Here is a 27532-nt window from a genome sequence, read left to right on the forward strand (position 1 = left end):
GGAATAAACCAAGAAATGCAAGAAGATGGAACCACTAGCAGATTTGTCTAGAGACAGATTATTCTCTATATTGTTTTTTAAATTATTATTTCCCCACTGTGTAGCATCGTGAACTTGCTGGAAGCTCACCGTTCCTTGGCAATTATGAAAGATAAAAGAATTTGATTTGTAACCTGCAATTTTAAGGAATAGCATCTGGAATAGAAGCTGGAATAGTATGTTTGGTCCCACTCCTCTGGGCAGGGGGGTAACCAAACCAAAGTTCACTGCAAGTACTATTTTGTTCTTTTGGTTTTTCCCCTCCTTCTTTTAGCCAATTGATACATCAGGCTCACTTTCCTCTTTTGATTATATTATTTCTGGAATCTGGACTCAGAGGGTACAGCCTCCTGCCCCCTACTTCCCTTTCTGAGAGAGGCCAGGATGCACCTTCCTTGACCTGAAAATCATCCTAATACTTTAAATGAATTTTATAATATCTATAGAGTTTATACCAGTTATGTGAGACAGCACAGATTCCCTTGAGAGGTCCATATTAGATTTGCCAGAAGGAAAGTCAGAGATATTATTTACAAGATTTCTAGAGAAGAGACAATAAAATATGAAGATAAAGAAATAATAGTACTGAAACAAATACCAAGAAGAGTCTGGGAACAGAGGAAGGATTATCGATTCCTCACTAATTATTTAAATAAAAAAAATATTTCCTTTAGATGGATTACCCCGGAAGGTATTCTGACATCCTGGAATGAAAAAAGAGTGAAAATTAATAACCTAATACTTTCATCTATATAATGAACATGGACTGGTATACAGGTAGTCCTCAATGTATGACCACAATTGGGAGAAGAATTTCCATTGCTACGCAAAGCAGTTGTTATCGTCATTTGTTTGCCCTTAAGAAAAGCAAACCATGTGAACACACTGCTATGTTAGATATAAAATAATAGTTCCCCCAATATTTTCTAACTTGCAGGGATGAACCTGTGAGCAAATAGCGCAGATATAAAACTTGGACAAATATACTTTTCCTGCTTATAAAGTGCGTTTCTGTAAAATGGTAAAACTGTTGTTCAGCTCATACAATTTTTCTCCCATTTGGACCTTGCAAGTCCAACTTCAGACAGGAGTGCTAATTGGCTGCTCCTTTCGGGAATTTGTTGGAAAATACAGCTCTGCTTTGCCATTCACTGAAGCACTGAGTGGTTCCTAAATTACAATCTTGAATAAAATAAATGCAGTTTTCAGAACAGGGTAATGTCATGGCATAATAAGTGTTATGAGAGGGATGAGCAAACATCTGTGCCAGAGGACATAAAATGTTAGCTAATGAAAGTAAGCATGATCACTTAGCTGGGTAGCTCTGTGCTACAGTGGTTGTGAGAAATACAAATGAGTGTATCTGCAGGCACATAGCACAATGCTATCCAACTGCACAGAAAACTGATAATTGTTTCTAAGGACATTTTCATTGTATAATACTATACTGCAATTATCCTGCAATTCCTCTTTTTACCATTTTATTTCTGTCTTCCGTCTAAAGATCTGCAAATTACTCTCGCACATACTGTAAGGTTCATTAAACTTATTGGAAATAAAGCAGTTTTTTCTCCCTTCTTCCCTCATTGCTATTTAGAGAAGAAGGAAGGTCAGTTTGGTGCCTATAATTCCCCCTCCTCTTAACTTTTAGATGAAGCCGTTGGGAGAGGACATCCATCAGTTTAAAATAAAGTAACATCAGTATCAATACACTATTGATATCCAACTTTACACTGCTATCCCAAACTAGGCTGGAGATGATGTTAATGTCATCTGGAGATTATTAAGACAGAAAGGCTTTCATTCTTTAAGTTTTTCACTTTGGATTGTTTGAGGATCTCAGAAAGTCCATCCGAACATAATATTCTTCCTCTTCCTCTCAGCGCACTTTTCCTTCATGTATTTGTCTAATGATTTAATCCGTTGTTCATTCTCTCACTATATATAACCAAACTATCCCTTATCTTTTGTACATATACCCTTCTCTATTTAATATACATTCCTCCATCACAAATGAATTTTTGATTCCCTCACTTGTGCTACCACATACACTTTTTCAGGAACCCATTCCCACTTTATTCAACTTGCTTTTAGTTTTCTCCAGACACATCCAGCACTCCCTTTCAGATAACAAAGTAGGGAAAAGCAAGGTCTTATTCAGTTATTATTTCTTTCAGTAAACGTTTTCATACTCCTACAAGCCCCGTGCTACCTACAATCTTTCTCCTAGCATTTTCCCATCATAACATTTCTTTTTCCAGTTTCATCTTTAACATCTTTAAGCATTCTACTAAATGTTCAGTTTCATCCACTATCTCTATGTTTTTCCATTTGTGTAAAACTTGAAATCGTTTTCTCCATTCATTGTCAAAAGCAACTGTGTTGATCATTGGTATATAAATTTTAGTTGCATATTTTACAGCAGCATGTTAGCCATTCAGCATACTTTGCAAGTCAAATTCACAGCCAAAATACAGTATAACTTGTTCATTATGTCTCCAACCAAATGTCACTAAAATATTTTTTATATATTTATGTAAATATACAAAAAGGGATGTTGATTTCAGCCTTATAAAGTGTGTGTGTGGAGAATACCTGGACTGCTCCCCGAAGTTTTCTTGGCAACCTTTTAAAGAAATAACTTAAATAGCAGTACTTTCAACTGAATTGGAAATGTTCTTGTTGGCCAAAGAAAATCTTCATAGTTATAAATTTGTTACTAGCAGTGGCTCTACTAAAAGATAAGTCCAAAATAAGCTATTTCATGACCTGCTCAGAGCAATCTTGGATCATAAACTGCAGGAAAGCTGGATCAAATGTTACTTTCAGTAGCATTGGGTGAGGGGTAATCCCATTTCAAAGCCTGCGCAGCTTAATTTCTTCGTTATCTTTTTTTTAAAGAGAGGTTTTTTTCCTACTGTTCTTAACAGAGACACGCTAGGACATGTTCGTTTTCTCTGACATTAATAAAATGTAATTTAATAGGTACCTAATTCTTTTTTCCTGCGAAGTGCAGTACACCTATTTTTAAAGTAACCTATTACTTTGTTTATAGCCAGTGGATTTCTTCAGAGTAATTTTTGCAATTATTGTAATGGATATCATTGAAATCTGCTGGTTTCTATTGCTAGTAGAATTTTTTACTTTTTGCAGAGATCCTTATTTTTTCACAATCGTAATTTTTCCACAATTGGAGAGTAAATTTTAATTATAAAGGTGAATGCTCACTATGTTTCTGTTACTCTCAGCTGACAAGGACTAGTGTTCTTTTGATAGCACATTTCCCTTTTTAAACCACATGAGGGCAGTAGCACATTACTATAACACAGCAAATACCATTGGTAACTATTCCTTTAAGAAATAAATCAATAAATGATGCATAATATCTAATCACAGTAAATTATTCATAAAAATGAACAGATTCATCTTTTAGTTAATGGTAAGTATTTTATCTAGAACATCTGGCCCTAACATTTAAGTAATTATGATATACCAATATGTAGCTTGTAAATTTATATCTTGCAAATAAACTCATATAGCTCCATATACGCTCCAGCCATAATCTTCTCTTTCCATTCTTTCATAAAGCAAACAAGTATTCTGGGATCAGTAATTTATTATGATTGGAGATTTCATTAATTAAACATGTATCTCTCCTCCAATTTAATCTTCACACAGGTTAAATACAAAGTCTTCTTTGAGCTTTTGAATTCCTATGGAAATATAGAACAATGGGAACTTTTCCATTTTTCCACTCTTGGTTATTTCACTCAAAAACTGTTCATCTCGCTCATTTGTCATAACATTCCTGCTGTTGGTCAGTGTCATCTAACCATTTAACTGTTACCTCGTGATATCCCCCTTTTTATTCCTCAAAGGAGTCGCGATTCAGAGACTTGTTCTGTTCCAAAATTGTCCTCTAGCTTGTCTCACACACCCATCAGGACTGAAGACATCTTGCCAGCTTAGCAAAAAACATTCAGTATGGGTAATATGTAGAATTTCAGGCAGGCTTACATCAGGCAGATATAAGCCAAGGCTGTCAAACTCGTGGCCTGTGGGCCAGATGCATCACACACTGGCCACGCTCAGTTTAGTGAAGGGGAAAAAGTCGTGATACATCATGTGACAATGCCATGACGACGCAAGTTTGACACCCCTGATGTAAGCACTTAGGAGAAGAACAACAAGAAGCAGAAATAAAGAAAAAAAAAATAAAGAAATAAAGTTGAAGTGAGGTATTTCAATCTTTCTTAACTCTCTTCACATTTACTTCATTCACCATATATCTTTTCATTCTACTCCTTTGTTGGGGTACTCAACTGAATCTGGAAATCCTCAACAAATATATTCCCAAATATTTATCAGTTGTGCCATCATGTATAATTTTTATCAAGGGTAATAACACCGATATTAAATGTTTACACAATGCCAGCTTCAATTTTCTTGTAAATTTGTAGAGAAAGGGAATTGAGACAAAGATCAAAGCAAAGTGCGTGTTGGGTTCAGTCAGCTTGTACATCAACACCAGAATTGAACTGATAATTTCATTTGGCTTAAAGTATTAAAAATCTGATTACTTGCCTGTTTTAAAACGTCTTTGCCCTCAGGAATTGCAATGTAAATGATTCTGCTAAAATTAAAAGCAGGCTCTTTTTTTTTCCAGCTCATGCAAAGAAATTTCTGCTGTTAGGCATTGCTTTGTACTTCTTTGCTCCCATGCTGATTATATCTATTTTTTCCCCTTAAGAACAAAGTAATTACAAAGAACTGTTGCTTCTATGGATTTAGGTTGTCAAATTTGCTTGACTCACTTAAGAGAATTTTCTGAAATCAACTGCAGAAAAAAAACTGTTTATCCTTCTGGCCACTAGATGTTGCTGAAGTGAATGAAAACAGTACAGTAAATGTGTTCTTCAGAAAATACAGGTTCAGTGTGTAAAAAGCATTAACCAGATTCTAGCTTTCTACAGACCCGGCAGTATAATCAAGCTAGTGAGCTCCATAGAGATGTAAAATATGTTGCTATGACAACCAGCCTATGGCGCTTTCTAAGATCAGATAGTCGTCTTACTGCTACTAGCAATTTGTTGTAATGACTCACAATCTTAATTTTTTATATAGGTCTCATAGTCCCTCTTGCTTTCTTGTACAATGTCCTTCTTCCACCCTCCTCCTCCTTTGTAACAATTGTTTGATGTGATGTCCCATTGGCGGGTTATGGTTATCACTCTTGGGAAATCCCATTAAACTGTAGCTTCAAATTATTGAAGACAAAATAGCAATCATTGTTTGAACTGAACTGAGAAGAGAGTGTATGTGTGTGTGTATAGGTGTATGCATGTCTATAGTCTCTCTCTCTCTCTCTCCCTCGCGTGCGTGCACACACACATCTATCTATCTATCTATCTATCTATCTATCTATCTATCTATCTATCTATCTATCTATCTATCTATCTTTCTATCATATGTATCTGCCTGGCTGCCTAAATTAATATATAAGCAGTATTGCATTGAGTAATGCAGATTGGTTCTCCAAGATCAGTAATTTACTTGAATGCGAGAGGTAATGTTTGCTTCCTGATAAAATGAATAAGAGATATAAGAAGTGGGGCTGTATGCAGCTCGTCCTTTTTTTCAGCTTTCCGAAGACTCCTTAAATGTAACTTGGACCCATAGTTTCAGCCTCACTGTTGGTATTTTTAAGGGATTTCAGGAAGCAAAATTTCACCCAGAATTGGACCCCCCCCCTTTTTTTTTTAAATCTTAGCCCCACTTTGCAGCTTGGTCTTTAATATGCCATGCAAAGTCTGGTATAGTCCTTGATAGTCCAGCCATAAACTATGAGCCTTTGGCTGGATTGGGAAGTTCGCACAACTTGTTTCCCTACCCAGTTAAGCATATTGTATTGTCAGACAACATCAGGCCAGATGCCATTTGGCCTCAGTGATAATGTTTATATAATTAGGAACTGGGGTTAGGTTATAATCCAACATATGGGGATCTATGAGATAGAATAATCTTGCTTTTTATTGTCATGTGAAGAACTTTCTTCCAAGCATAACCTGATTTTGATAGGAAGAAAGTACACTTAAGTAGGAGAGATAATAACTACAGTCTAGAAACTGCTAGGTAAACAAATTGGTAGGTCGGATGACATGGAATGAAGTTCCCCTCTTGTTAAACATTTTTAACAAATATAAATTTTCCAGAGTAGCTGGGAGTTGGGCAGCATAGAAGTTTAGATGATGATGATTGTGATTGTCAATATCCAATCAGGAAAGAGGGCAATTTCCTGCCTTAAAATGCTTTCCCACAAAAATTAAGTTTACTTATAGAAACAACTTGAACAACAGATTTTGACGATCAGTATACTTCATTTGTTAATTTTACCTATTTATGATGCGGTGGAATTTGTGGTTATACATAGTATGTGTGTAGCATTAAGATCATAATTTCCCTTCAGTTTCAAGTTAAGGGATACGTGAAAGAGATTTACACAGGTTTCCAAGTTGAGAAACAACCATGATGAAATGGGCTTCTCTATTTATAGAGCCATGGTGGTGCAGTGGTTACAATGCCGTATTTCAGACGTACTCTGTCAACTGCCAGGGGTTCGATCCTCTCCAGCTCAAGGTTGACTCAGCTTTCCATTCTTCTCAGGCTAGTAAAATCAGGACACAGATTGTTGCGGGCAAGAGGCTGACTCTGTAAACTGCTTAGAGAGGGTTGTAAAAACACTGTGAAGTAGTATACAAGTCCAAGTGCTATTGCTATAATAGGTAGAAGTGAGTTTGAGTTTTTTTCTACCACTATAGTCTTTTTGTTTATAACTTAGAGTTAAAAAATGTATAAAGCGTGTCTTGCCTGTGGTTACAGGGTAAAAGAAAGGTCCAAGATAAGGTGCGTCCAAACCAAAGAAAGTAAGATTACATGCATGTCTTGCTTTTTTTTCCTTCCCTCATTAGAACTAATTGTTTTAAAAAAACCTAGGTTTGAGTTTGCAGTAAAAGGTTTTGTGTGGGTTTTTTTTTGTTTGAATGTACTAAGAATATTAATTCCTATAGTAAATCATGCAAAATGGGCCCTAATCATATTACAGGAGAAATGCATGTAGCTGTCTCTAGGACAGTTTGATACTTGATGCTTGTACTAACATAGAAACCAATGCTAACAAAATCAAGCTCTGGTATCTGATGAAAGTTCATCAACAAAACATGTGGCCTAAAAAGGGTCACAGGTGAACTTAAGCCCTTTCCATATTTTACAGAAGACTACAGGGGAAATAGCGCTAATAGAGGTCCTACTCAGCTCACACTTTGGCTGTGAGAATTGGCACAAGGGTTTTATATGATGCGTTGGTCTACAAGTGTATACGGAATCTGCTATTTTTTTTAAAAAAATACCTATATAAGAAACCAAAGAGCAGAGGCATCTTTTGTTAAACATACTTTTGACTGTATTAAACATATATTTTTAATTTTTTAATAATTGTTTTTATGTACTTATTGTTTTATTAATTGAAGCACACTGCCCGGAGTCACTTTTTGAGAGCTTGGCAGCCATATAAATTTGAGATTATGCACATGCCAGTCTCATTAATGTCTAAAATTTCTCCTCTCACTAAGACAATGCAAGTGTCCTGCATGGGCTCAAAACCTGTCTAGCATGTGTTGCACACTGCACTGTGAAATTTGGCTTGTAATAGAGTGAGACAAAGTATTGTGATTCCATGTTTGAAAGGTCCCTGTGTTCTTCACAACCAATACTATGAGAGAAATATTTTTAAAAGAGATATTTTTTAATGAAGATCTATGTTAGAATGTTTTATCTATTACTATATTGGTGTTAACTGGTCTGTTTCATAGCCTGCTCTCTTCTTCAACTGCTCTCTTCTTCAACTTGCCGTGAAAGATTAGAAATTAAACTTTTTTTCCTGTGTTGTTTGGTCACAATTAAAAGTGTTTAAACTGGGCATTTTTCCTCGGAATTGGATTCTGTTGCTGCCTATTAAAACTCTTCTTTTTCCACTTCCTGTTTCTCTTCTACCTTTACCCATGTCTTCACTAAATATGCAGCATGTTAATTCTTTTGAAATGAAATCATTTTTTTCAGAACTCATTCCTTTCCTTCCTGTTAGGGAAAATGTCTTCCTGACAATGTGAGCCATCTGTCCATGTTAGAAACCATGACTGAAGGACATATGACTTCTAGGATGCAATATTTTAGATTCCTGCAGTTGTAGAATAAGGAGCAGTTTATTTACGCCCATTGTCTGAAATAAGTGCTTTTGAAACCAAGGGTGGGGGAGGGGTGTAGCAGATGGAGGGAATCACCCAACAAATAAGCATAATATAATTACCAAGTGTTGCATGGTGTTTTGTGGAGATAGTGTAAAATTGTTCTAGGAAATTAGTTTTTGACTTTCAAATGGTATTTTAATTAAAACTATAAATCTTTTAAGACTGATAAAATATGCACTACATACTACGATACAATAATTAACAATATTTTGTTTCTTAAAAATGAGAACGTGTTAATTGTATTTTGTGTATTGAGTAATATTTCATATCCCTACAGTTGCCTTCAATATGTCAATTATTCATTGTATTATGAAGTTCTGGGCTCGTTTCTTAACAACAAAGAATCGCTGATTATGTGGCTTAGGTTGAGATGTGTATCTTGGACAATAATATTCAACTATCCCAAAATGGAAACTAAAATTGGCTAATACTTCTATTTAATCTCAAGAAATGTGGGAGATTATTCCTCAATAGTAGTGGGTCACCAACTGTGGGAACTGGACAGGTTCTGTATTATCATTTTGAAATCACAGAAGAAAAATTACAAATTATGTAGCATCACTGTCAACATCCAGCTTGAGTATCTAACTCTTCCAATAGTAATTCTTTTCTGGACTTTGGATATTTACAGTGTACTTTTCAAAATGTTTCTTGATAATCTAATGCTTGTATATTTGGGGAAATAGAAGATATCAGAGAGCAACAGGGATTTATTTGACATAATATATCTTGATGCTTTCCATACTCTTAAGAACTGTTGTTTTAATCCCTAAAGGACCTTTAAATTTTCTTCTTTATTTTGTTTTTTTATCAATACTAATTTCTGAACAACATGATTTTTAAAGATTCATTCACTTGTTGCTGAATACTTGTAAGAACCTCCTAGATCAAGAATTGGAATTACTAAGGATATGTAAATAATTCAATTTGCTTTGCTTTTCCATTCTCGTGATGCGGAGGAGCATCTCAAAGCAACTATGTTAGGTCAGATTTCAAGCAACTTGATTGCTTTATAGCTTTCAGGAATGAGTCCAGGTGGGGGCCTTTGCTCTTGAACGATACTCTTGTTGAGCAAATTGCATAGCTATTGTCTGAATATGTTTAAAATGTACTCTTTCTAATTTTGACTTCAGCAAGGGCGTTGTTATTTTCCATACTAATACTGAAAATAGAAGGGCCACTCCCCCTTCTATCCCTTGGATATAGGTCACAGGTTCTTTTACTTTCCATGTTAGTGGGCTACAACATTCCAGAGAGCCAACATCAGGCATCTAGGCAACATACTCAAGTACTCAAAGGCTAGTACACATTGTTTACTTGTATCACTTTTCCCACTTTTCCTGTTCCTCTATTACTTCTCGTTGTGAGCCCTACTTCTGAAGAACAGTAATGCTTCTATCTACCTTATGCTGCTCAGGCTGTTTTAGTGTCCAAAATAAACACAACAGCTTTCTCTCTCACAGCAACACTACCACATCCAGCCGTCTCTCTGCTCATGTGTCTTAGCCACCTACTGCTGGGCTGGTTTGGGGCAGGTATTAAAGGGACAGGTCACCAGCGGCTCAGGTGCTGGCCATTTTGCTGGCAGCTATATCTTCTCACAATATAGAATATAATGGGGGTGAACACATTATATGAATACTTAACATAACTTTTATGATTTGGGGAGCTTGTTGCTCCAACTAAATTATCAAAATTTCCAGTGTCTTTTCTTTAATCAAATGATTGTTTAATACTGGTACATCACTTAAGACATGCTAAGACATCCCACATGCCCACCCCATGGTACACCCTGAAGTATGTTCTGGTGGGCTTCATGAGTTTTGATTGCTTACCGTGGGATGGTTGTGTGGGAGGCTTTAAGGAAATTTTACCATGAAAACATCACAAATGTTTCTCAGCTCCTGATATCCTACATTCTTCGGCTGCTGCTGCTGCTGCTGCTGCTGCTTCTTTTTTTGAGAACTTTTTTAAGGAGTGACAGTTTTCTGCATTTATATTATAGCATCTACACAATAGTATTGAAATGATTGTATAGCATGTACTTATGTCTGACAGGAAAGGAAGGGGGGGAGAGGGGGAAAGGAGGGGAGGGAGAGAGGAAGAAAGATATATGAATCATTCTATAAATTGATTTTTTTTTAGTCATTTTTTTAAAAAATCCCACGCAGATAAAAAATAGTGAAATAAAATCGAAGAAGTTTGCAATTGGATTTTAAGGTAGAAATTTTCTTGGAGGTGAACTTTGCAGACGTTCATGAATGGACACACCATGAACTGAAAAACATTTTATATAAAGCTTTGCTGTTTTAGTTATTCCAATGTATGCTTCTGCAAGCCACAAAAACCTTACCAAAAAGCTTGGAGTACAATGTTTTTACACTGAAATCCGCATTTGATGAGATATAAATTATGATGCTTGATAATTGGCAATGATTTATTCAATATGCTATCTATTCAGTTAAAGTTTTAAAAAATCATCACAAAACTGGTAAAAACGATGCTTGTAAGAAGTGTGAATTTCAACTAAATAATTAAAACGTTTAGTATGTTATTATTACATTCAAGCTGCCATCCTACTCTCAAAATCAAATATTTTATACTGAATGGGACTCTTACATCTGAACAGGTGGCAATACCTAGGATAAAGCCTGCATTTTATTTTGAACACTGCCCATGATTGAAAGGGGAAAAAAGGCAATTGAATTTTGAAATTTTAGCATGAAAGTAATGACTTACATTACTTGGACTTTGCTTTGTTAACCCACCCACCCCAACAAGAGGTTGCTTCTACTTCTGTACTGCTTTATATCATTTTAACTATATCCATAATTGAAATATTTGAATGGGCAGTTGAATTTGTGTTTGTTCTCTATTTACTATGAAGTATCTTCTGAAAGCACAAACCTTCAAACTTATCTTGATCTTTCATCATTTCTAAAACCAAACTGTAGGTCTGACAGCCATTTTCTTTGTTTGTTTAGAAAGCCAGGCTTGGCCCATCGGCTAATAAAGTTATATCTCCAGTTGAAGACCGGACTTATAACTTACCATCCAATAATCTTGATCAAGTTAAACTAACAGACTTCAACTTTATAATGGTGCTTGGAAAAGGGAGCTTTGGGAAGGTAAGACATATTGATAATTTGCAAGGTTCTTTATAAACAATACCATTTCTAAAATACATACACAAATAACAAGAATAAAATATGGAAGGGACATAATGCTTCTGGGTCTTCCAAAAAAAAAAGCGCGGGGGGGACGGACGACGATGACTAAACTGGCATCCAAATCCAGACAATCTATTCCTCCAAACACTCCCAAAGTAATGGTGCATATGCTCCTTGCACAGACAGTAATGCAGAATAAGCTCAATCTAAAGTTAGGAATAATGAATAATTCCTGAATCTATAATTTCTGGTTTGAAACTGAAGATCAAAAACATATTTATAATTTAAATGCAGTGACATATTTATAATTTAAATGCAGTGACATATTTGTATGTTTAAAACAAACTTCGAAAGTTTGGAATATAGACTTGGCAGAAATACCTTAAGCAGGAGTTTTTTTTTCAGGCGTAAAGAATCTCCCCAGACTTCCAGGGCGTCAAGATTTCCTTGGGGGGGCAGAATGCTAGCTTCTTATAGAACAGGGGTGTCAAACTGCTGGCCTGCAGGGTGAGTGCATCACGCACCTCCTACTCCAGCTCTGCGAAGGGGAGTTTGGGAAGGGAAGGCAAGTTTGATATTTGTGTTATCGAGGATTGTTCAGAACTTCATATGGAACCAGATGCAGTTTTAATCAAGTGATGATAGCTTAAATCATATGGTACTTTAGGTACCAAAACAAAGTCTATCCATGCTTGGGTAGATACAAAGGGTATTTCAGACACAGATTAGTATATGCAATCTACTGACAGTCACAGAGTGGCTTATAGTAATGATCCAACTTCTGCATGATCAGAATAAAGCCATCTTTTACTTTAAAAGAAGCCCAACCTCCAGGCAGTTTGATCTGGAGTCAGTTGGTATCTTGATTCCAAATTGTCCAACATGAAAACAAACTAAGTGTCAGGTTTTGTGAATGAGGGTACAATATCATGCTGTCTTGCTTTTAGAGAGACTAAGGTAACAAGAAAGTAAGGGAGAGCACTCTTTAGAATCAAAGGCCAAGGTGTCATGAATTATGTAAATAAAAATTGGAAAAGCAGATCACCCCTAGTAAACAATTTATAGAAATGTCAATATACCAGGAAGAAATAAAAGATTCTGAACTTAGATGGGGAAAACAGAATGCACAGGTTCAAATAGGTGACCCCTGATTTAGCACTAGCGAGAAGGATGTGGATGCCCTGCTAGACCACAGAGTAAACATAAACCAGCAGTGTGCTGCAGCTGCCAAAAGAATAAATGCGATTTTTGGGTTTGCATCAACAGAGGTATAGTGTCAAGATCACAGGAATTATAATAACGCTCTGTGCTGCAGTGGCCAGACCATACGTGTAATATTGTGTCCACTTTTAATTGCCATAATGTAAGAAAGATGCTGAGAAACTGGGAAAAGTGCTGAGAGGAATAACAAAGACAGCGAGAGGCTTGGAATCTAAATGCAATGAAGAACAGTTCAAAGATGTGGATATATTTAACCTTAAAAAATAGACCAAGGGAGACATGATAGCAGTCTTCCGATACTTGAAGGACTGTAACAAAGAAGGTTTGGACATTGTTTTCATGGGCTCCGAGGATGGTAAAAAACCTGAGAGTGAGGCGTATACAGAGAGAGATCCAGATTTAAACGCAGGATGTTTTGCCAAGTGTCAGGGTAATGATTAGGAGCCCTGGCAATGGATTCTTTTAGATCCCAGATAAGCCCCCCCAGTAAATAAAGGGGTTTTAAACATCATCATCATTATTATTATTATTATTATTATTATTATTATTATTATTATTATTATTATTATTATTATTATTATTATTATTATTATTATTATTATTCAATCAGATTGAGAAGCATCACATAAAAAGCCTAGTACCAAGCAAGATAATACCCACACCTCTCACAAGCTGCCAGAATAACAAACAATAACTCTAAGGTTTTTATTAAAACCTGGCACCAGTGACTTCATGGCCTGCTATGATCAGGAGATTGTAAGACCTGACCTTGACCAATTGGCCCATGATCCTGGGATGGGAATCGAGAGTCTGAGGCTTTCACAACAAGAAAGGCTTTGAAGCTATACGAAGATCCCTCCCCTGTCTCCTGTATTCAGCAAGCAAGAGTGGAAAAAAAAAAAAAAAGCAGTCCAGCTCAGAATGCCCATGGAGAAGATTCTCAATCGTTCAAGTCATGGTTGTCCCAAAGGCGCTTTTTCCAAAAGGCAACTAGACTTTCTTGGGTTTTGTGTTCTTTGAAAATGTTTCACTTTTCATCCAAGAAGCTTCTTCAGTTCCACAGCCAAGAAGCTCTTTGGATGAGCAGCAAAACGTTTTCAGAGAAAAAAACACCAAGAAATTCCAGTTGCCTTTTCGGGGAAAAAACAAAAACTTTGGGATGACCAGCTCAGAATGAGCTCTAAACTTCTAGACTTTTTCTTAATGTGAAGGAGAAATGAAAATGTCACTAGCTCTGCAAAATAACCACGGTCTTCCTGTATTGCCATCAGAGAGGAGGGACATCCTGATAGTGAGAGTTGTTAAGCAGTGAACCGCTTGCTTCCTGAAGTCATGGGTGAACCTGGACTGAAGGTTTTCAGACAAAGATTGGACAGCTATTGTCTTGAATGGTCTAAAATTGCATTAGAAGACCTCCAAAGTATCTTCCAACCCAATGATTCAATGATTTCATTTTAAATGTGAAAGGGAGAAATGTTAAGAGACTCGGCTGATTTGTTAATAATTCCTTTAGCTGCTCTGTTAACAAAGCTGCCGTCCAATATTTGCCTACGTGCCTACAATCCTACATTTGCTTACATGAGGAATTAGTTTCACTAAATTCAGTGGGATTTAATTCTGAGGAGACATATATAAAATTTAGTGTAAACATAATAAAGATTTAGTGTAAGCATAATAAAACTTTCTATTCAGGATCATGCTTTCTGTACAGTTTGAGAGTCAGGTAAATACTGCTTTGAAAACATTATTCGATTTGGAGAATATATTGTACGTATAGTATTTGCTCAAGAATCTACTGTATAAGCAGCTGACAACTAGACTACTAGCCTTCCAAGAATATTTTTGCCCTATCTTTAAGCAACCTTAAGTTTTAATTGTTAAAATTAGAATATGCAAATTAGCAAAATATAGACTAACTGTTAGTGAGGTGTCATATTTTGTGTTTTGATGGAGGTGCAAAGAAATGAGTTGTGAAACTTGTTTCCACAAAAGGAGCTATTTTGCGCGTCTTAATTATAACCCATTTAATAATATGTTAACTTTATAGCAAGAAACATACAAGAGAGATGATTGACTCTTTTATTTATCCATTTATTTAATCAATGTATATAGTCACCCAATCATGTGCACTTCAGGGCAGGAAGATAAAAACTAAACAATAGCAATCATTGATCCTGACCTGAGGGGAGGAAGCTGGGTCTTAGAAGACAGATACAGCTGAGGCTATTCAAATCTCAGGGAAAGTTTTCTTCTAGAGCAGGGGTCTCCAACCTTGACAACTTTAAGACTTGTGGACTTCAACTCCCAGAGTTCCTCAGCCAGCTTTGCTGGCTGAGGAACTCTGGGAGTTGAAGTCCACAAGTCTTAAAGTTGCCAAGGTTGGAGACCCCTGTTCTAGAGGACAGATGCAGCATCAGAAAAGACACATCTCCTTAGTCCCACCAGAAGGTGCTATTTAAGATATGGAGCCCAGACCTTAGACAGCCAAGCATTGACATCTATAACTGAGTAGGATCAGCACATTGATTATACCTGTCCTCATACTGATAAGTGACCTCATCCAGCAGTCTCAGGTACAGGAGCTGGAACAGAACCAATCCCTGAGATACATCCCCTCACAGTAGAGACTTAGGGCCAGACTTCTCTTTTCAATCAACATTGACTTAAATTGACCCTGGAATAAAGAGCAGAACTATTGTAACATCATGTCACCCATCCCCACCCCTTGAGCTTTTCTAAAAGGATACCACACATCCCTTATTCTGAACCAGTTGCAGGTCATAAAAAATGCAACCGATGCCACCTTAGTCTACATTCTGTTCTACTAGATTGAAGGGGTCCATACAATCCACTTTCTCCAGAGTTCTCTGAAGCTTCAGGGTAACCACCTTCTCCAGAAAAAGAAAGTTGGAGACAGATAAAAAAAATTATCCAACGCTGTATGGTCTAGCAATGACTCCTTGACTGAAGGCAGACCTACCTCTCTCTCTCACACACACTACTGGTTGGACCCACCTGCAGATCATTTCCTAGGAGGCTTTGACTAGCTAGAATTCAGGTGAGCTGCTCTTAATTTTCTCAGGGCCAACAGGCACAGATTCTTTCCAAATAACCTTGATGGATCCATATCTCACTTAGCTGAATCTGAACAGCTATAAACCAGCCCAGAATGAATCCAAGAAACGTTTTCTGCAGATGCCTCAAATAGTCTTCATAGCAATCCTTCAAAGGTATTCTAACCAATCCTTTCCTAGGAGAGTCAAAGACACAATAAGAGTGGAGAAATAGTTGCATTTTGCTGCTTTTATTGTCACTGTGTAATCCTTATCAGATGCTTTTAGACCAATGTTCCATCAGCATTGTTCTTCATCTCCAGTGACATACTAAGAATTTCTTGTGCTATTTCATCTCCCAAAAATTTCTCTAAAAACTAGGATCCACATCAGGGGTGGGATTCTACCAGTTCTGTCCACCTCTGTAGAACTAGTTGCTCTGAAGAACAGCAGACACAGAGCATACATAGAACTGGTTCTATGTCTGCTGCTGTTGTGGCCCGCCCGCCCGCCCGGGCTCTTACCTGACCTTTATTTCCTGCTTTTTCAACCGCAGCTGCTTTGCGCGACACAGCTGTGGTTGGAAAAGCAGGAAAAAAAGGGCTTTTCCAACCACTGCACACTTGCACGCAGTGCTGCTCAGCTATCCAGGCAGCTCAGCAGGTCGTAAGTTGCACTCGCACAACTCGCACACGACTCAGAGCAACAGAACCGGTAGTTATACCAGTCGGATCCCATTCCTGATCCACATGCAGGAAGAGATCAATTTTAGGGCCTTATTTATTTATGAACTTCTGGAATAGTTAGTCTGGAATGTAGTTTTTATGTAAGAAATGGAAGAGATACATTGAAAAACAAAATTCCTTAGACTGCAAGTTAATGAATGTATGTAGGGAACTGAATTACTAGAAACGTTTTTCCATATTTCTGAATGGAAATTGCTAGTGGTCTGTAATGAGCAAAATCTTCACCTTCACTTTATATTTGCTCAGGTAATGCTGTCAGAACGAAAGGGAACAGAAGAATTGTATGCAGTCAAAATATTGAAAAAAGACGTGGTGATTCAAGATGATGATGTAGAGTGTACCATGGTTGAAAAGCGAGTTCTGGCTTTGATGGACAAACCTCCTTTCTTAACACAGCTTCACTCTTGCTTCCAGACAGTGGTATGTGTTCATATGTCTTCCTTGTGCTGTGATTTCTCATACACTCTGACATCACAGAGTTTTTGAACTGTGTGAGTGAAAATGGGGTAGGTTGGGGTAGGGTGATTAATATGCAATCGTTCTGTCGGCTGATCTATTTATGTATCAGCAGAAAGAAATGGAAAACCATCGGTTGGTTAGGGATAATTTCTTTTAAATATCTGCTAGTAGATGATGGATGGATGGACGAGATTGACATTCCTTGCATTTTATTTGTTTTATTTTATTTGTCATGGAATTGTGCAGCAGCTGTTCAGATGAATTCAGAGACACCAACACAAATTTGTAGTCTTTTATATATAAAAATATATTTAACATTCAAATTTGCAGCAGTCTTTGTCATCATCCAGAAAGAAACAACACAAGATAGTCAGGAACATCATGAAGTAAATTAAACAATATACAGAGCTCACAGAAGCAAAAAAGGAGGGGAAATAGGGGAAATTCCCCCTTTATACTTACAGCAACCAATCACAGTGTAGATTGCCTCATGCATAAGTCAGCACTCTCTAACTAATCAGCTACAACTGTGTGTTCTGGCCTATTGTACACTTTACTGCTCCAGCTTCTAAATTCAATATCCTAACATTATTTTATTTTATTATTTTATTTTGCTATGTACAAAGAAATGCAAGGGAGTCTGCCTTGGGGGATGGAGAATGGGAAGGAAGAGCTGCACAGCTAAACACCTGCTCTCATCCTGATAAAAGTCATTCTTGAAAGCTACTGCATTTCTTTATAATGAAAAGAAAATAGCAGCTTAACAGATGGAACAAAAAGAGTGCATATGACTTGTATTCATGACATTTAAGTTGACCATAGGTTCTTTAAATGAGGATGCTGGAATCGCATCCTAGAAAGCAAAATTCTTCCAATGTCAGTGGTTTCCTTTGTTAACCAATACAATATATCTAAAGAAAGAAGTGGGACATTCAGAATTAAGCAATTTGACTTATTCATATTTTAAAACCTGGGGTGGGGGAATCCACCTCATCTTACTGATATAGTTAATAATAACAATTATTGCTACAAAACAAAAGAAGATCAAATATTCATCTGAAGACAGAACATAACTTTAAAGTTGATCTAATTAGACCAATAAACAATTGCTTTTAATATCTGATAATTCGTGTGACTGTGTTTTAATTGTGCAGATGCACTTAATACTCTTTCCCCAATTTTCTGTATTGACCATTCCTGACCAGTCTGCTGCCTGACCTATTTGTTGGTTTCATATTGTCTGTTAGGATCGCCTGTACTTTGTCATGGAGTATGTGAATGGTGGCGACCTCATGTATCATATTCAGCAAGTAGGAAAATTTAAGGAGCCCCAAGCAGTGTGAGTGCATTTTCTGTTGATTTTATATTGAATTTGTCATAAAATATTCTGCTTTAGGAAGATGTATCTTTCCATTCCCCACCTTACTCGTATTTTCTAAATTTTTGTGTAATTGTCACTGCTTCATAGGAAAGCTAGCTTCCAAAACTCATCAATATTGCACAGGCTTAAAACTACTCAGAAGAATTAAATTCTTAATTAGCACAGTCTCTATTAATTTCATACAATTAATCAAGTAAACTTTTTGAAAGGAGCTGCATTTCTTATATTATTATATTATGTATGAATCATAGAGCAAATAACTTGTAGTGTGAATCACAAGCATTTTAGAAACAGCTGATTGTGGCACTATACACTCTACAATTCAGATTATCTAAAAGCAAACTAATGTAATATATCACAATTCTTACCTTGTCATGGAGGGGGAGGAATCCTCATTTGTCCAAATTCCTTGTGTCTAATCACACTTGGCCAAGTAAAGTATTCTATTCTATTCTCTTGTAAATAACAGGACTTTGATTCATAGCATTAATGGAGTCTTCTGTGACTTGCAGCCATTGTGTTAATCTTGTCCCATAATCCTATGTAAGCACCCTTGCAAAAGTGAGATGACTCTGGAGGTATGCATGTTTTTCTCCACATACTGCAATGTGAACATTTATATCAGGGGCCTGATCTCTTGGGGAAGAGATTCTGTTTGCAACCAAGAATCCAGGGCAATCCGGATTTTATAATAATGCAAGGCTGAAGATCCAATAGTAGCCATCAGCCTCCAAATTTTATAGTGTGTCAGAATCTACCAGTGGGAACTTAATGGAGAGGATAAGACCAGTCCACACAAGCGTGCTCTGAAGGAACATTTCTGAATGGATGGTTGTAAATTATTCAAATCTTGCATATGCAGGTGAAGTTCTTTTGATTAGCAAGAGTCGTTTTTTCTTTTCAGATTCTATGCAGCAGAAATCTCAGTGGGTCTTTTTTTTCTCCATAAGAAAGGAATTGTTTATCGGTAAGTAGTAACAACACAAGTTGTCACAGGTTGTAAAAAAGAAATGTTTGTAGGCAAAAATGGGGGAAGAAAGCACTGGGAACACATATTTCCCAAATAATAGAACACATTATACATGCATGCATGCATGCATATATTCAGAGTTGCTTATTCAACTTGGTACACTAGCAGAAGTCTTCAGTGCTGTAAGATTTGCAAAACATATAAAAGGCTTTTTGTATAAGCATTATAAGACAAAGAAATGTACCCACATCAGTCTATTGCTCTTAATAGATCTTCTAAAACCATCTGGAATATACAGCAGTCAAGTCAGATTTGAATTGTATTCTATACATTTAAATAAAATATTGTCACAAGAGATGCAGAAGTGAATTACCCCAAAGCAGCAGCCTTTCAGATAAAATGAACAGTAGCAAAATGAAGGCGATTTATCTTCATGGACTAGTATGCTTGACCAGGAGGCAAATTTTATACACATTTGGACCCCAAAGCCTGTCCATTTAATCCCAAATCTGACTTTACTGAACGAAGTTGGTCTGAACAGGACTTACCCAATATATCTCAATAAGAAGAGAGAGTGGTATGTGTTTAACACATACAATAGAAGAGAATATATGTTCCGGTAGCACAGGGTTGAACTGTGGAGTCCTTGGTGCTCTCTGAGCTTGGCTGTTTTCGTGCAGACATTTCATTACCCAACTAGGTAACATCATTACTGTGAGTGTGAGGTTTGCTCCCTATTTGTATATAGTACAATACAGGGGTATTTAAGAGACACTGTTTGATCTGTATAGTTACATAAGCAACACAGTGGCTACATGCTCCATTGTGCCCCCCCAATCATTTCCCTTGGCACTTACAAATAAGTTGTCTGTAACCCTTCTCAGTAGATGAGCAGGTTTGCCTAGGAAAACATGGTCTTTGTGCTATCCTAGTTTTAAGTTACATGTAACTTAAAACTAGGATAGCACAATACAATAACTTGTATTTCTTGCAATGAGACTACCGCCAGCATTTCCGACAGCTGATATTTAACTTTCTTAATTGTTGTGATTTTTCATAGAGATCTGAAATTAGATAATGTAATGTTAGACTCTGAAGGACATATTAAGATTGCAGACTTTGGCATGTGCAAAGAGAATATGAGCGATGGAGTGTCAACAAGAACCTTCTGTGGGACTCCAGATTATATTGCACCAGAGGTATTTGTTGTTTGAGATATTATGTACCATACCCATAATTCTTCCAGAAGATAATGTACTTTTGAACGATCAATCAGTGCTAGATTTTCTAACATGATTGTTTGCCGTTAACAGAACTTGAAAGGTGATAAACGTTGATAAACTTACTCAGGTTTCCTGCTGCTCTCCAGTTAGTAAGGAAAAATGTTGGGGAACTGGATGAAATGACTATCACTGTCAACTCTGAATTGAACCTGGCTGAAGCCATCTTTTGCTGCTTCACAGCAAAACGTCACATACTCTTGAGGGAGGAAGGGGGGAAGTAAATAAATGTCTCGGAGACATAACAAAAGAGCTCTCCCATGGGAACCAAGGTTATCCCAACGGGTGTCAGTTGAAGGAGGAAAAGAATGACCAAGGAGCCCACCAATTGCTTTGATTGGACAAGGTGACCTGTGACACTTTGGGAAGGAAAATTTACTCTTTTAATTATGCTTATAATCATGGGAAACTTTTAGAGTTGCTTTTCACTAAGCCATGCAGATATGATGTATCCAATAAACATGTTCTTGGAGGAATCTTCCTGCCTCAAAGTTATGATTTCTTTGGATGCTTTACTCGGAACCTTGACACTCACTCTATCGCTATCTTTTAAGCTCATTCTTACATAACTCTTTCTGGGCATGGGTGGGGGATAAAGTTGGTGGCACTTTATGAGGAAATCTGTATTGTGAGATTTCAAGTTCAAGCCTCTGGCTTACAAACTTAAGTGTGACATAAGGATGCATTAAAATATGAAAGGCTACAGTTTGTGACCATAGATAGAAGAGAATAGCCATAACTTAGAATTGAACTGTGAGGTCCTTGGTGCTCTGTGGGCTTGATTGTTTTCTTGCAGACATTTCATTGTCCATCTAGATAACATCATCTCTGAATAGAGAGCAAAGTCCACTCCCTTCTAGCACTGATGATGTTATCTAGTTGGCTAATGAAATGCCTACAAGAAAACAACCAAGCTCAGAGAGCACCAAGGCCCCCACAGTGACTAAGATCCCAGGGTAAAATCTGACCTCATCTCATTGTATCTTGAATTAGTGTTAGCCAGGACTGGTTCGTTTTTTAAAAGGAAGTAAATTCATATCATGATTAATTTTAAATGCATCATTATATTGCTATCATATTTCCAGTGTTGTGAAGCCCTCCACCCCCCCAAAATTGAAAATCCTTCTTCCATCTTAGCTTTCCATTCCGTTTCTCTTTATAGCTAGAAAGAGAATAAATCACTTTGCCAGTTGCTCATGTTTTGAAATAAAGTTCTTGCAATTAGTGTCTTGAATAGCACCTATTGTTCACTTTTATGAATTAGCTATTTTGCAATTGTGTATATTTCAAATTAAAATATAAATGAAAATTCTCTTAAAACGTGCAAATGATAGTATTTTTAAAGCCTTTTTGGAGTCTCAGGAAAGAGAGTAGCTTAATATTAATATTAACTTGTGACATTCTGCCATTCTGGATTTTTACTTCTTCTTTCATAACTAACATTTCAATAATACTTTTGATAAAAGTATTTTGATTTCCTGATTATACCTATAAATTTCCACTGAAACTTTGTACCTCAAACGAGTGTTTTATCAAAACCACATCCTGGAAAAACCCCTAGCCTACTCCTTATACAGTACAGGTAGTCTTTGATGTACAACCACAATTGAGCCCGACATCTCCATTGCTAAGCTTAACAACAGGTAACAGAGTTTGTAATAAAGGTTGCTAAAGGCAGGATAAAAATCTAATAAATAAATAATTCCTTTGGTGGGGGAATCACTAATCAGTCAGAAAATAGGCTTAAGAAAATACTTGGTTTCAAACTTGAATTTATTACTATGAGATCCAGAACTCTCTAAATGCACCCATGTGGTGTTAATCAAAGGATGTCTTTAACTAATATATGTGTAGTAGCACAAATGATAACTATCATTATAATTCCAGCAAATGTGCTTTTCATTGTAGCTTTCCATAAGGCCTAATCATCCAATTTAAACTATGGTTCAGTACTGCTGACAGAAAAAAAAGTGCTGCTTCTTCTTTAGTGGGAGCTGAATATACTTTTAGTGTTGATATGTCTCAAGGGTCAATGGGGGGTGGGGACGGGAACACATCACTAAGATTTGTTGCTGTGTAAGCTCTATAGACAGTAGGCAGAATCGGATGTCCTCTTGGTTCTATATATTAGTTCAGAATCCACTGAATTGCCCAGGTTCATCCAGGAAGGCTAACCCAGGGATCCACCCCACAATTGGATTACTCCCCATTGCACCTGAGTGATTGACAGCAGGGCCATTATTTTAGGCTTTCATTTCTTTTCCCATTACCCATTTTTCCCTCTTTCCGAAGCAGATGAAAAATCAAATCCATAGTGGTGATGTAACGGACTTTAGAATATTATTATGGACGGCAACATGCTCATCCATTTTGCCTGTTTATCTCTTCTTCAAGATAAAGTAGAATAGTTATAGAGACAGATTATCTAGAGAGACGTCATTATAGAGACTTTCTAGGATATTGTCTCTACTATGGTATAATATATGTATATATGGTATAGTATATATACTATGGTATATGGTATGGTTAAGTAATTTCTGTCCCCGGTCAGCTCTTCAGATAACATAACTGACTGCAGAAATAGAGTCATGCCAAAGCATCCAGGGCTATTGGGGCAAATTTAGCCCCTTCAAGCTTAATTGGCTAGGCCAGTTCAGGGGACCTGTTTCCATTAAAACAATTAAGCTTAAATACCACCACTTGAGATACAATACTTTATAATATAAAAATATCCATGATTTCTGTATGAACCATTTTTTTAAAAGGGTTACTGTACTTTAATGCCACTGAGCTATTAGTGCAATTGATGTTTGTTGTATCTTTTTCAAAAACAGATATTTTCAAGGTATGTTACTAAATCTTTTTACTGGAATTCACAGATTATTGCCTATCAACCATATGGAAAGTCAGTGGATTGGTGGGCCTATGGAGTACTTTTATATGAGATGCTGGCTGGTCAGGTAAGAATGGCTAGGTCCATTTCATGAGGTAAGCCTTAAACAATTAAATGAGTTAGGAATGAAAGACAAAATAAGACACAGTAAAAAATAAAGGTTATTAGCTACATTTCAAGTTAACAGATCAACTGCATATCCTCTGGAAATTAAAAGTGCAAGATTTCATGATACAATGGCTATGTCCATGCATCATCTAAATAATATTTTCTCTTAAAATATGATGTTGAACAATCTTGAAGGTCCGGGGTCTCCAAACTTGACAATTTTAAGACTTGTGGATTTTTACTGGCTGGGAGGTGAAATCCACAAGTCTTAAAGTTGCCAAGTTTGGAGATCCCTGTTGTAGATGAATCAGATAAATGAAGTTTAATTTGTTGACCAATTCCTGATTTGTTTTCCTTCTTTTTAGCTACTTTTTGTCTTGCAACTCTTCAGATTGAGGATCGTGCAGGACAAAAGCCAGAAATCCAACCATATTACTTTATTTAAATGTTGTTCTCAATCCACATGCTGGCAACAAATCATATTTTCAGATACTGTCAAATATTGAAGTATGATTTATTCACATAACCCGTACATTAGCACATCACATATTAATTAAAAATAAACAAGCCATATTTGTTGCAAACTGTCTTATCAGTAGAAGAATCAATGATAGGCTTCATTTGTGGAGGTTGGTACATGAAGCTGCAAAGAAGGCCCTCTATTTAAAATTTTTAAAGATAATAGAAGAAATGGACTTTGAGGAAGCTTAAAATAAGGTTAGGATCATACAGAAAAATACAATATTCCAATTAATTGGAAACCCTTTAGAGCTTGATCATAGTCTGCTCTTTGAATTATACCCCAAAACAGACAATGTTTCAATTTCTTTCCCTTCATATAGTTACTGTATAGTCAACAGCTCCTTTTAAAAACTTGAACAGCTTCTTTAGATTGAGATTGAGAGGGTCGGAACACAGCACTGTGGTGACATTGGATTCCAAAATTCCAGGTAACTTCATCCAGGGATCGTAGATGCTAAGCAGCAGGGAGACCATGATTTTCCAACAGTCAGCATCAGATATGAGGCTAGCCCACTTGGTGGGACCGCCAACTAAAGTTCTGAAGGAGCATAAAACATTGTCTCTTCTATTCCCACCCCACAAAAAAAGAAAAAGCTCTGTCCTACAACTCAACAGGATGTTATCCATCCTTCCGCCAAACTCCTAGCTTCTCCAGTTAGCTTGATCAAAAGTAGGTAGTCTGAGACAGCAGGAACTAACAATCTGCTTTTGAATAAATGTTCAGGGTAAGTGTTCATTTTTGAATGTCCTGCCAACCTTGCTTTCTTTGAACAGCCTCCATTTGATGGCGAGGATGAAGATGAACTCTTTCAGTCAATAATGGAACATAATGTTTCCTATCCCAAAGCAATGTCCAAAGAAGCTGTGTCCATCTGCAAAGGGGTAAGGTTTGTTCATTCCATTGATCACTGCAGTCAAATGACCGTATCAAATCAAAACATGGCATTGACGTAATAGAACAAAATAGATACACTGTATTAAGTTGCTAAAAGGGTATCCAGTTAATGCATTTGTCATCTCTGCAATTAATCCTAATCCATTAGATGGCTTTAGTTATGAAGTTGTTAGTTTATTTATAACCTGAAAGAAATAAGATAATTTGAAAATGGTCCCAAACAGCTGCCCTCAATTAGAAGCTCTAAATACTGATCCAGAGATGGGGAAGATGGTTATCTGTCTCTATTTAAGGCAACATATATGCATTTCATTTCTGAATACAGTATTCAGTGAAATAAACCATATTTTACTATGGAATCCAGGAGCTCGAATTGTGTTCTTTCACTGGCTCTGGGCCAGACCCATTATTAAGTTTTTTTCCCCCCCTAAGTGGAACTCTTTTTATTCTTGGCCAACCATTTTAGGGATTTAACGCCAACTTGAGCATCGATATCCAAGATCTTCTGCTTGTAAGGTGCACCGATCTGAGATGTTATTGTATTTATTTTGAAACATAAAAATTTACAGGTGCGATATTAAGCATTTATTAGTTACTATCTGGGTAAAGTAAAATTTAATATTTCATTAAGCACTGTTGTAATAGAATTGGGCTAATATATCTGGAATTTTTTTAATATTTGTCACTTGGGTTCACTTTTATACAATCAAAATAGTTAATAAAATGTATTCCTCCCTAAGAATCATTTTTTAAATTTAAAAAACATTTTCAGTTCTCACTAAGTGCTGGTGAACCAAACTTCTGATAAGTACTGATAATGAAAATAGACCTTTTGTCTGTTTCTTGTTGTGTAGTTCACACCAGATGATTTCCTTAACATAAACGGATATTGCTTCTGCTTGAGAACATGGATAATCGCCATAACTCAGAAAACATGCAATTTCCCCCCAAAAAAGCTATGTGTGGAAAGGGTTGTTCATCTTATACAGTCTTATTGGTGATAATTTAGTCCCAACTGTATGTAAAACTTTTAAACTTTAAATGGCACACATGTTTTTCATGATTTGCTCTGTAGATAGCTATCTTTCTTTCTTTCTTTTTGTTGCTACAATAGTTGAAGCTTATGCTTTTAGAATAATATACTGTCCAAAAATTTAAAAATACAGTTTCTAAACCATTTTTGTGGCAGTTGGTTTTTTTGAAATATAGATTTTTTTAAAAAAAAAAAAAAGTGCTAGCTTTTTAATTCTTGATAGAAGAGGAACATTGTTTTTGTATCTAAGAAGGGTATCTATTTTTGTGTAACAGTGGGAAGAAAAAGGTCTATAAATATACATCTTAGTAAGTACTTTTTCCAGCTACCATTGTCTAATCAAATGAACATTTTAAAGTGATAGTAGTGAGTATTACTTTAGTAATTCTGGGTTCAAAAATGTACCTGTTCTTTCTTCAGATCTCTCTCTCTCTCTTTACTTGTTGACATTAAAGAAAATAGAATTTCTAGCAAAGTGACAAAATCTGCCTTTAATCTGTATTTGGACAAAACAGCAACCAATTTGGAGTGTAGGAATATAGTATGAATTACAAACATTTAGGATTAACAGCAGCAAGTATTAAGGAAAAACAAGATGACTTTATTGACTGTGTGCTGCTCCTCTCATTCCGAATAAAACTAATTGTATCCTTTATGTGTTTGATTTCCAGTTAATGACTAAACACCCTGCCAAACGTCTCGGCTGTGGGCCCGAAGGAGAGAGAGACATTAGGGAACATGCCTTCTTTAGGAGAATTGACTGGGAAAGACTGGAGAACAGAGACATCCAGCCTCCATTCAAACCAAAAGTGGTAAATGAGATGGACAGTAATGTTTCTTTCAACATTTGGTGTCTATGGTCTCATAACAAAATACAAGTTTTATTTTATTTAGATATTTAATAGTCTTTTCAAGTGAAAGGTTCTTAAGCAGATGCCAGTGCTGTATACACTCAAAACAAGTGTAATAAAATTAAGGCAGACCCAAATAAATAGTTGCAGAAGATATAACAGTACACTGTCAGATAACGAAAGGCAGAATTTAAAAGGTACTTAGGAGAATTGAAACGGCACCAGCTGAAAGGAGTCGGCAGTCTGAAGAGAGAGATTCAGACCCAGAGCGCCACCAGAAGGAAGGCCTACTCTCTCACGTTGCAGTCTTCTCACCTGCAACCTTGAGAAGGATCCCAAAAGCAGCTCTGAATGCACAGTAGAGGTTTATGCAATAAGCTCAAGCAGAAGAAGCAAATGTAATCTTTTCAAATCCCACGAGAGATCGTTGTAGTATGACCTAGGCAGAAATGATGCATTAATGGGTTGAATGGAACTTTTATATATGTATGCACGGACTTGAAGTGTTCTGGTGAAAGACGTATCACGTGGGATAGCACTGCAACGTATCTCACCCAGCCATTTTTTTTCCAGTGTACAAGCTAGATAGATTCAACTTTCTTGCTTTC

The 27532-nt window shown here is 36.6% G+C and overlaps 1 protein-coding gene across 3 annotated transcripts in view; it reads left to right on the forward strand.

Moving 5' to 3' along the window:
- Window positions 1–27532, forward strand: part of PRKCA (protein kinase C alpha) — a 191809-nt gene that overhangs the window by 158374 nt on the left and 5903 nt on the right. Inside the window, exons 9-18 of one of the 3 annotated variants that reach the window (XM_087956096.1) lie at window positions 6919–6942; window positions 11327–11470; window positions 16779–16952; window positions 18239–18330; window positions 19277–19339; window positions 20403–20541; window positions 23502–23582; window positions 24920–25027; window positions 25895–26057; window positions 26745–26840. In XM_087956096.1, coding sequence (XP_087812222.1) covers window positions 6919–6942; window positions 11327–11470; window positions 16779–16952; window positions 18239–18330; window positions 19277–19339; window positions 20403–20541; window positions 23502–23582; window positions 24920–25027; window positions 25895–26041 — 972 coding nt within the window. In that variant the 3' untranslated portion in view covers window positions 26042–26057; window positions 26745–26840. Of the gene's footprint in view, window positions 1–6918; window positions 6943–11326; window positions 11471–16778; window positions 16953–18238; window positions 18331–19276; window positions 19340–20402; window positions 20542–23501; window positions 23583–24919; window positions 25028–25894; window positions 26058–26744; window positions 26886–27532 lie in introns of those variants that run through there. The other 2 variants (XM_087956094.1, XM_026678784.2) reach the window with 2 other exon arrangements.

This window comes from Notechis scutatus, chromosome 2, assembly GCF_049901735.1.
Source record: "Notechis scutatus isolate UNSWTSFEM ecotype Mainland chromosome 2, rNotScu1.2, whole genome shotgun sequence".
In the NCBI taxonomy this organism is placed as follows: domain Eukaryota; kingdom Metazoa; phylum Chordata; class Lepidosauria; order Squamata; family Elapidae; genus Notechis; species Notechis scutatus.